Below are 11,747 nucleotides of genomic sequence, written 5' to 3'. Positions count from 1 at the left end.
TATGTAAAGGTGTTCATTTTGAGAGTGTAAATGTTCACACTGAAAGTTGAACAGGAGATGAGAACTAGTTAGAGCTAGTTTCACAACAGCCCTGGGAACATTGGCCAATATACCCCATTTTTCTCCTTTTACCCCATATCCTACTCCTTAATCTTCTGGACTGTGGTGGTATAACTTGTACATTGTGTTCTTAGTACTTATCACAGTGATTAGTATAGAGTGTTTTTAATGTCTTTCTATTTTTTTCCAAGTAAATGCAAAGAGAGCACTCTACATTCACTCCTATAAAACTCTGTGCTCCAATTTTTCTCCCTCTCCCTCCTACCCCTCCCATTGACAGCAAGCAATCCAATATAGATAAAATATGTGCAATTCTACTACACATATTTCCATAGTCTTTATGCTGTACCAGAAAAATTAGAAAAAAGAAGAAAAAAACAAGCAATCAAACAACAACAAAAGTGATAATACTATGCTTTGATCCACACTTAGTCTCCATAGTTCTCTCTCTGGATACAGATGACTCTTTCTCTCACAAGTCTATTGAAATTGCCTTCAGTCACTTCATTGTTGAAAAGAGTCAAGTCCATCACAGTTGATCATCACATAATCTTGTTGCCATGCACAATGTTCCTTTGGTTCTACTTATATCACTTAGCTGGAAGTGTGGAAGACTTTCCAGACTTTTCTGAGATCATCCTGCTGAACATTTCTGATACAATAATATTACATTCATATATCATAACTTATACAGTCATTCCCCAACTGATGGGCATCCATTCAATTTCCAGTTTTTTACCATTAGAAAAAGGGCTGCTACAAATATTTTTGTGCATGTCAGCTATTTTTTTTTCTTTTTTATTATCTCTTTGGGATACAGATCCAGTAAAGACACTACTATATCAAAGGATATGCCCAGTTTGATAGCCCTTTAGGCAAAGTTCCAAATTGTTCTCCTGAATGGTTGGATCTATTTACAACTCCACTAACAATGCATTAGTCTTCCAATTTTACCACATCCCCACCAACATTTTTCTTATCTTTTCCTGTCATCCTACAATCTAAGAAGTATAAAGTGGTACCTCAGAGTTGTCTTCATTTTCATTTCTCTAATCATAGTGATTTAGAGCATTTTTCACATGAATAGAAATGACTTTAATTTCATCTGAAAATTGTCTTCATATCCTTTGACCATTTGTCAGTTGGAGAGTACCTGTAGTTTTATAAATTTGAGCTAATTCTCTATAGATTTTAGAAAAGAGGCCTTTATCTGAAACACTGGTTGTCAAATATTTTTCCTAGCTTTCTGTTTCTCTTCTAATGTTGGTTGCATTGATTTTGTTGGTACAAAACATTTTTAATTTAATGTAATTGAAATGATTGATTTTGCATTTTATAATGTGCTCTACTTCTTTGGCCATAAATTTTTTTCCTTCTCCAAAGATCTAATAGGTAGACTACCCTTTGCTCTCCTAATTAGCTTGCAATATCACCCTTTATGTCTGAATCATGAAGCCATTTCAACCTTATCTTGGTGTTATATGTTAGATGTCAGTCGTTTCTCACGTTATAAGAACATTTAACAAATGCTTTTCATTTATTAATTCATTCATTATTCTATTCGTTTCTTTTTGAGTTATCTTTTTCAGATATGACAATCTTTAATATCAAATACTGAAATTAGCTGAACTCAGATCATGACCTTTGAATTACTGTATTACAAATTTTTAAACCAAAAGTTTCAGGAATAATGATGTTCAATCACATTGCTCTCATTATTAGTAAGTACTAATATTCTGAATATTAGAAAATTTAAAGTTTTTCCAATTAATAAATAAAATATTAAAATATCATTTTCCATGTATCTCATTCACTTAAATTTGTTTTTATTTATAATATACATAATACAACTCTGTTAATGCATCTACATAACTGCTAAATTAGTGACTATACATATACTGGGGATGTTCAAAAATTTTACTAAGGGATTGCATAATCAAACAGCTTTGAAAACCATTGTTTTTACCATCAATATTCTGAAACAACAGACACTCACACATGGCCCCCCAACCAACACATACCTCTTTGTAACAAATAAAATCATTTAAGTAAAACCAACCAATGCATTAACCAAATCTGACGTATATGCAAAATTCTTCAATAATCCCTGAACCTTTAACTGAGAGAAAGGATATGTGTTTCAGCTTCTGTCCTCTGGGTATTGCCATTAAATTGAGTTCAACTGTTTTAGTGTTGTTTTGAATTATGTTATTGCAGTTAATGAATATTTTTATCCTCCTGATTCTCTTTTGCTGGCCCTTCATCAATTCATCCAGGCTGAAATATTCATTTGTCAAGGTCTTTCCAGGGACTGTAGTATAGAATGGAATGGAAATGGTGTAGGGCTAATGACCATTTACATATTTGTGGTTCTGATTGTCAAGGTCCTGCACAGGAAATCAATTTGGGGAGGGAAAGAATGAGTGCATCAAATAAATCTGTCCTAGTTCTTATTAGAAACTTTTTACTTTCTACCTCTTCACTAGAAAGAACATACCCACTAACTTTGCCTTGAATTTTCCCAAGAACAAGAGAACTCCATACTACTTCATGATTATGGTAAGGAACTAGTTTATTCCAAAAATCAAAAATGTATACACTTATCCCTGAAATATCCTTTGCAAAGGGCTTACCATGAAAGAGATGACAGTAGCGTTTCATCCCATCTCTCAGAACTTCTTTGACTTTATCATTCCGCAGAGTGAAGATAAAGGGTGTCAGAAATGGGGTTACCACTAAAATCAGTAAGGAGACAGTCTTGTTATACTCCACAGCTTGGGTCTGCTTTGGCTTTACATAAAGAAATAAACAGGTGCCATAGCCAATTACTACATATATGAAGTGAGAAGCACAAGTGGAGAAGGCCTTTCTCTGACCAGAGGCAGATGGGATCTTTAAAATGGTGGAGATTATATAGGTATAGGAGATAACAGTGGGAAGCAAAGAACCAAAAAGAACAAAAACGGCCATCAAGAAGAGAATAAACTCTAAGAAAACTGTGTCATCACAGGAAAGCTTGAGCAATAGCCCTCTCTCACAATAAAAATGATTTACAAGAGTTGACCTGCAGAAGGAGAGTTGAAAAGTAGCATAGACTGGCCAGATTTCAAAAAGAAACCCAAAGACCCAGGCCAAAATTACCACCCAGAGACAAACTTGATTGTTCATGATGATGTTGTATCTTAGGGGGTTACAAACTGCTACATAACGGTCTACTGCCATTGTTCCAAGTAATACTAACTCTACTGTCCCAAAAGAGAGATACAAGAAGAGTTGAGTGGCACAGGCTGAAAAAGACATGGTGAAGACGTCAGGCATTAACAATCCTGCTAACATGGGAGGAATGATAGTGTAAGTAATCAGGATGTCCAAGACAGACAGATGACCAAGGAAGAAATACATGGGAGAATGTAGTCGGCGATCAGCACAGACAATGACAATGATTACCACATTTCCCATTAAAGTCACAAAAAAGGAGAAGAAGAATATGGCAAAGAGTGTATAGCGGAACTCTGGAGATCCAGGAAAGCCTTCAATATAAAATTTGATGAATCCAGAGTGATTTCCCACCATTCAGTCTTCTGTTCTTTCTGATTGGTAGAGGGCAAAAGAAAGTTAACATTATCAATCAAAAGTTTTAATTCACAAAGATATAGAGACAGATTTAGAGTATGCTATATCTCTCACTTGCTTGTAGGATATATATAAAGATCATTTTCAATGGCAAGAATTCAATACTAAATTGGTGTTTGTTGGTCTGAAAATCACAATCAAATATCAATGGATGAATTTACTCTCTGGATTATGAATATGAAAAAAAATGATGTACTATATAAATCACAAAAACTCAATGAAACCTATAAATTGCTTTAAAATTTGATTTTCATTTCCCATTGTGGCCATACAACTTGCCATTTTTGCCTTGACCCCTAACCATAACTTATTCAATATCATTTTGGGGTCTTTCTATAGACTGCTATTTCCATTACTTTTATTTTTTACTTATTTATTCTTATTTCTATTATAAACCATTACTTCTGCAAGTCTTTTAACCAGAATAACCTCATTCTCTGTATTTTGCCCATCTGCATCTTCTCCTTTTCAAAATCTTGCTTCAGACCACAATCAATATAATGAAACTAGAAAGACTTAAGAACCCAAAATGTAATTTGCCTCTTCTATATTAATTCAACAATTAAGTACTTTATTTATATCATGATCATTTTTATTATTAGAGATAACCTATAATTTTATGATCAAAAAGAATCTCAGGTGTCAGGTACACTACCCTCACTCATTTACAGATAAAGAAATATGCTCAGAAAGGGAAGGTGTATTGTTTCAGGTCACAAAGCTGGTTAATAGGAAAGGTTGTAATAGAATTCAGATTTCTTTACTCCCAGGTCTAACTTTTCCCCTCTAAACATTACCTTTTCTTTTGTAATTCTTAATTTTTCATATTGTTGTCTTCTTTTCCTATATGATAGCCCCTTAGATATCCTTGTGCCATTTTGTATGTCTCTTAGAGAGGATCACAATGATACTTTCCAAATTCTAGGTTTGGATCTCTTTTAGTTATATTAATATCTAGACATCATTTTGATGAATTCTGACCAATTTTTAAGCAGTTTAAAAAAATTTTCCAAATGCATTCAAAAAATACATGTCCTCAACATTCACCTTGTGTTCTAAATTTTTACCTCCCCATCTCCCCCCTATTCCAGACAGAAAGCAATCCAGCATATGTGAAATATGTATAATTGTTCTAAACATATTTCCATTTTCTTCATGCTGGACAAGAAAAATTGGACCAAAAGTTCCCAAGAAAAGAAAAAACAAGAAAACAAACAATAACAACAACAAAAGATGAAAATACTATGCATTGATGCACATTTAGTCTCCATAGTACTCTCTCTAAATGTAGATGGCTCTTTTAATCACAAGTCTAATAGAATTGCCTTGAAACACTTTATTGTTGAAAAGAGCCAAGTCCATCACAGTTGATCATGTTGTTTCTGTGTACAATGTTACAGATCATCTTTTAATAGTAAGAAACAAGAAGTAATAAAAATAACAACTAACATTTAAATAGTAATTTCTATGTGGCATCGTACTTAGCACCTTACAGATATTGTCTCATTTTATTCTCATTACAACCTTAGAAGGTAAGTACTATTATTAACCTCATTTTATAGATGAAAAAACTGAGGCAAGCATGGATTAAGTGATTTGCCCTAGTTCAGAAAGCAGTATGAATCTGAAGTTATATTTAAACTCAGGTTTTCCCGACCCAAGTCTAATGATCTATCTAACTATTTAGTGCATAGCTAAGTGGGTAAATATACCACTTTTCTAGGAGCCATGAAACTCCTGGGAAGTCAGTTTATACAATAACAGAAAGAAGATGGAACTAGAAAAAGAATACAGAGTAGGGAGTGAGAAACCTGAGCTGAAAGTAAGTTGGAATTAAGCATCTGGGAAGAGCCAAAATTAAAGCTTGCAAATATGTCTTCAAAATATTAGTTTATATTTCTAGTCATATGAAAAGGTGTTCCAAATCACTATTGATCAGAGAAATGCAAATTAAGACAACTCTGAGATACCACTACACACCTCTCAGATTGGCTAAAATGATAGGAACAAATAATGATGAATGTTGGAGGGGATGTGGGAAAACTGGGACACTGATACATTGTAGGTGGAAGTGTGAATACATCCAGCTATTCTGGAGAGCAATTTGGAACTATGCTCAAAAAGTTATCAAACAGCATGCCCTTTGATCTAGCAGTGTTACTATTGGGCTATTTCAAAGAGATTTTAAAGAAGGGAAAGGGACCCACATGTGCAAAAATGTTTGTGGCAGCCCTTTTTGTAGTGGCTAGAAAATGGAAATTGAATGGATGCCCATCAATTGGAGAATGGCTGAATAAATTGTGGTATATGAATGTTATAGAATATTATTGTTCTGTAAAAAACGGCCAGCGGGATGATTTCAGAGAGGCCTGGAGAGACTGACATGAACTGATGCTGAGTGAAATGAGCAGAACCAGGAGATCATTATATACTTCAACAACAATACTATATGATGATCAATTCTAATGGATGTGGCCCTCTCCAACAATGAGATGAACCAAATAAGTTCCAATTGTTCAATAAGAAAGAGCATCAGCTACACCCAGCAAAAGGACTCTGGGAAATGAGTGTGAACCACTACATAGCATTTCCAATCCCTCTGTTTTTGTCCACCTGCATTTTTGTTTTCTTTCTCAGGTTACTTTTACCTTATTTCTAAGTTCGATTTTTCTTTTACAGCAAGATAACTGTACAAATATGTAAACATATATTGCACTTAACATATACTTTAACATATTTAACATGTATTGATCTATCTGTCATCTAGAGGAGGGGGTGTGGGAAGGAGGGGAAAAGTTAGAACACAAGGTTTTGCAAGAGTCAATCCTGAAAAATTACCCATGCATGTATCTTGTAAATAAAAAGCTATAATTAATTTTTTTTAAAGAAATGACCAAAAAGATGATTTCAGAGAAGCCTGGAGAGACTTACATGAATTGATGCTAAGGAAACAAGCAGAACCAGGAGATCATTGTACATGGCAACAACAAGACTATATGATGATCAATTCTGATGGACATGGCTCACTTCAACAATGAATTGATTCAGACCAGTTCCAGTTGTTCAGTAATGAAGAGAGCCATCTATACCCAGGGAGAGGACTATGAGAACTGAGTGAAGACTACTACCTAGCATTTTAACTCTTTCTGTTGTTTGTTTGCAGTTTTGTTTTCCTTCTCAGTTTTTTTTTCTTTCTAGATCTGATTTTTCTTGTGAAGTAAGATAACTGTATGGCTATGTATACATATATTGGATTTAACATATATTTTAACATGGAATGGAATGGCTGCTATCTAGGGGAGGGAATGGGGGGAAGGAGAGGGAAATTTGGAACAGAAGGTTTTGCAAGGGTCAATGTTGAAAAAATATCTATGCATATTTTTTATAAATTAAAAAGTGTAATAATAAAAATAATATTAGTTTAAGGCTTGCTTCCTTCACTCCCTTTTTCCTAATCAGTTCTCAAACCCTAAAAATCTGGGTCCCAAAAAACACCATTTAAATGAATTTTTTTCATCAAGGTTGCCAATGAAGTCTTCTTCAATAAATGTCATTGCCTTTTTATTACTCCTTGTCATTCCTCAACTTTTCTGATACTATTTAAATACTCTTCTTTTATTTAAACTATCCCTTCCTTTGGCTTATTCCTTCATCCCCTGGCTTTCCTGACATTGCTCACTGATGGCTTCCTTCTTAACTATCAGACCACTCAATCTCACCCCACTAGCTGTGTCCCATATTCTCACTCTATTCCTTCCCATCCCAAATCATATAAACATATATATTCCCAATAACTGTGTCTTAATTCTTCACAGATTTTCTCACTCTTTTGAGCTCATCAACTTTTGTGCATTCCAACATTATCCTAATATAATCAATTCAATAGTAGGTACCTAATAACTGTATATTATGTACAATTGAATTGGAATGAATATCCATGTTACTACCTATTTATCTTGCTTGATACCTTTATCTAAACCTATAACTTCAATAAAGAATAACAGTTGCATGTTCTAATAGGGTACAAACTTGGTTGAATTCTTAGATGCCAAATTTAAATTCCATTAAATTTAATTTAATTTCTTCTAAAAAGAAGGATGTACTAAATTCTTTCCAAGATCCCTTCCCCATGTTAGACCATGATTTTAGAGGGCTTTTGTTGCCCTTGAGAGGACTAACAGGATTGTTGGTAAATGTAGGGGAAAAAAAGATATGAAAGCCCTACTGTTGAGCCAGTATCCCTAAGGAGGCATCCCAATTTCACAAGTGGTAGAAGAAAATTCAGAATGATCTTTGTTTCACATCACCCTCCCTATAATTTCACCTAGATGAAAGAAAGGATGATATAAACTAAAGCCAAGAAATCTGGCTATGTAAGTCAGAAAACAGTGGGCCAGGAGGCATCCAATCTAAACTCCTTATTTCTTTGGTTTAGTTAGACAGAACTGAGGAAATGTCCAAAGACATTTTGATATTTGACAGCAAAAGCTGAGAAATTAAATGACTTCTCCAAGACCATTTGATAGGTAGCAACTGGAGTGAGTTTAAGTCATTTGCTCCAAATTTTTAATTCTTTCCCCTAAACCATAGTTCTTCACTTATAAACTCAGGGATTAGACTGCATCACCTGTGCAGTTCTTTCAATTACTAAATTTATAGGATATAAATCAGAGGCTACCACTGGCCTCACAGTTAGTGCCAGGTTGAGAGGAGCATTCTAGTAATGACACAAAGGGAACACTTTGGAGACCTGAGCAAATGGCACACAAATAAAAGAAAGCCAAGGACTTGCACTGGGACTATCCCTTATTAAAAGTGAGGAGGAACATAAACATAATAGGAAGAGCCTGGGGGCCTATGAGGAACAACCTGGTATGGAGATAATAGTGCTAAAGTTTACTCAGAACTCCTGAGTTCCATTATTAGCTGGGTGCACTTAGAACTTTATGAATTAAGCCTCCATGACTTCCATTTCTTCATCTGTGAAATAGAAATATTTGCAACATTTACTTTACTGGGATTTATAAATTGCAAGCTACTTCATCTGTGTGAGATATCAGTGTTAGTATGAGACACAAATTTTGTAAGTTTCTGAATCATAGATATAGATCTAAAAGGAACTCTAGAAGTGGTCTTTTGCCTCCAAATCTGGTATTTATTTTAACATATTACATTCTTCATGTCTCACTCCTCAAGACTACTTAAGGGGACGGCTTATTTGAAGTAAAGTGGGAAATTTTAGAAAGGGAATGAATGGCACCTGAGAGAAATCATTAAGCTGGCACTGGATAACACTTTTCATTTCTAGAGACTATTGCCACTTTGGCAATCCAAGCCTTGGCATCCTAAAATGTAATCCTACACACAACCAGTGTAAATTTAGGGTTCCATCATCTATGACCTTTTGCATTTGAGCCAAGTACAAGAGGCAGCGTATGGCATAATAGAACTGGTACCAGATTCCAAGTTATGGTACTGGATTTGAGTTACAAATTTGGATGAGTGAATCATTTTTTGTTTTGAATATCAGTTTCCTCAGTAGTAAAATGGGGATAAAAGATTCTTGTAGAGGACAAGGAAAAGAGCAAAAGCAGAAAGATACAATTTTTAAGTCTTACCTCTATTGACCATGTGATCCTGAGCTAGCTATTTCTTTGCTTAGTGTCCCAGATAACTCCCTAAACTAGAAGATGCCCAGATGGCATTGCATGGCATTGGAAGAAGTCACCTCTTTAGGAATTCCTTATATTAAGGAAAACATGCATTTCCTGCCTCATAGACTTATAATAAATGTCAAATTAGATCATGTATGTATATTATATAGTAACTACATAAAATTATATGTATTACATATGTTATATAATATATAGTATGTAATATATATCCATATATTCTAGAATAGCATATATCATTCCTTAGCACCAGTTTAGTATGACCATGGCATTCATCCATGTCCAGAGCCTCCCCTGCTATTTTTCCTTGAAGCTGGCTTTTTTTTCCTTCCAATCTCACTAAGGCACATTCTTGACAGCAATCTGGCTTCTCTATCTCCCTTCTTCCTTCTAACACTTAAACAAACAGTGAGGGTATTCCAGGATCAAAAGACAAAGATTTTGGCAGTGTGACCTAAGGCTTTAGTGCATTCAGCATGGGTGAATAGATATTTTCAAAAAAAGTAAGTGTGAATGAGCAACCATGAGCTGTGCTCAGCAAACATTTACTGAGCACCAGATCTGTGACCTTCCCTGCCTGAGACACAAGCAATACAAAAATGAAAAGGTAGAATATCATGGAGAGATAGACAGCTGCCCCAATAAAAATTCAACTTCTATATAGTCCTTTCCTTTATAATTCCCTGTGTGGGAGGTGATATAAATTTTTGTATTTCCATTTTACTGGTAAGGAAATTTAGGTTTGCCTATGAACACAACTAATAGGTATCAGATTTAGGATGTAAGTCCAGTTACTTTTTCCATACCATTGACCTCTACTTCTGTCCAGCATGGATGACTCAGATGGGAGAATCTTGATTGTATTGTCTATCTATTTCTACTTCTTGTCTTAATGGTTTCAACTCAGTAGTTCCCAGTTCTCTTGCCCTCTCTTTTTATTCCATCACCAATGAAAATACTAAAGAAAATGCTCACCTCTTTCACAGGAGAATCCACAAACTCAGTTTCCTCACAAAGTGCTGGGCTTTTGTTTAAGATATTTCCTAGTAGTTGATGGAGACTCTGCTATTGATGTTGCTCCCTCGACTCACAGGGAAGAAAGGAATGAATTTCACCAAGTACCTTAAACAAAAGAATAGAAATAGGCTGCTGAGGACAACCCTGTTGCCTCTCCCTCTCTTCCTTTTTACTCATCTACCCAACCCTGGAGAATTCAGTGCTGAAACTTTTTAATGAGCCCAAAAACAGGGATCCCCTTAGGACCTAGCCTAGGGGAAACCAGACAAACTTCAACTTCTTCCCTTCTGGCCAATCAGAACCAGAGCTCTGAAAGTCTTGTTTAAAGAGACTAATTCATTTTTCTAGTTCTACTCCAATCATCTCCTCTCCAGGTGGGTTCATTGGTAGGGACATCCCTATTCCATGCCCAAAGCTGGGTCCCCAGGGGCAGATACAAGGAAACAAGAAATGTGACATTTATTGATTTTATGATAAAGCCAACTTCTTATGTGCAAGGTTCCCCAATTGGAAATAGCCAAAAATGCAGAGTAGTTGTTCATAGAATTTCAAAGGCCAAAAGACATGTCAGATGTCATATGACCCATACACTATCCAAATCACAGACTGCCTCCAACATTTGTGAAAACTGATCTTGCTGTCTCTGCTTTAAGATGGTGTGAAGAAGCTTTTCATTTCACCACCAATGTCTTTCACTTTAGATCTGTTTCAATGGCCTGGAACATTTTCTCGTTTTTATTTTGTTGGACTGAAACCTGTCTCCCTATATCTTTCCTAAATATTTCATAGTTGTACTCTCTGGAATCAAACAAAACAATTCTAATACCTCTTTGGCATGGTACCCATTGAAATATTTAAAGATGGAGATCACGTCTTTACCAAGTCTTCCCCAAGATGAATGTTCCCAGTTCTTTCAACAGGCTCCCACAGGGCATAGTTTTCTGGGGAATTATAAGGCCTTTAAATCTAAAAGATCTGAGTTCAAATCTACCCTGATGATTTTATTGGTAGTATGGCCTGTGCATAACCTTGGGGAAGTCATTTAACTACTATCTTGCCTCAGTTTCTTCACCTATAAAATGTGGATAATAATATTCTCTAGCTCTGTTGGAAATTATGGTACTTAGGACAGTACATGGCACATTGTATGCACTTAATAGATATTCGTTTCTCCCCTTGCTTTTCAGTCCCATCACTACTTTGTCACTCTCTTTGAACTTGTTCCACCTAATAACTATCCATCCCTGAAATCTAATACTCCAACATGGACCCAATATTCCAGATTATGTCTGCCTACATCACTAGGTGTTGACTTCATAACTACTGCTTCTAATTCTTGCAATATGGTTGGGTCATTTACTTTTC

General features: G+C 35.3%; 1 protein-coding gene across 1 annotated transcript; it reads right to left on the bottom strand.

Moving 5' to 3' along the window:
• Positions 1-398: 398 nt before the first annotated feature.
• On the bottom strand, positions 399-3,633 carry LOC141543877 (olfactory receptor 9A4-like). The gene is made up of 2 exons (XM_074269551.1): positions 2,694-3,633; positions 399-403 (listed from the first exon to the last, which is right to left on the bottom strand). Exons 1-2 carry the CDS (start codon positions 3,631-3,633, stop codon positions 399-401), a joined length of 945 nt encoding a protein of 314 aa, XP_074125652.1.
• Positions 3,634-11,747: the final 8,114 nt, after the last annotated feature.

Source organism: Sminthopsis crassicaudata, chromosome 5 (assembly GCF_048593235.1).
Source record: "Sminthopsis crassicaudata isolate SCR6 chromosome 5, ASM4859323v1, whole genome shotgun sequence".
NCBI classification, from domain to species: domain Eukaryota; kingdom Metazoa; phylum Chordata; class Mammalia; order Dasyuromorphia; family Dasyuridae; genus Sminthopsis; species Sminthopsis crassicaudata.
Note: the sequence above shows the minus strand (reverse complement) of the source record. Positions and strands in the feature narration are given on the sequence as shown.

Bases quoted from the DNA above. Each gene is read 5' to 3' on its own strand.
- LOC141543877 (XM_074269551.1), bottom strand. From the start codon at position 3,633: ATGGTGGGAAATCACTCTGGATTCATCAAATTTTATATTGAAGGCTTT.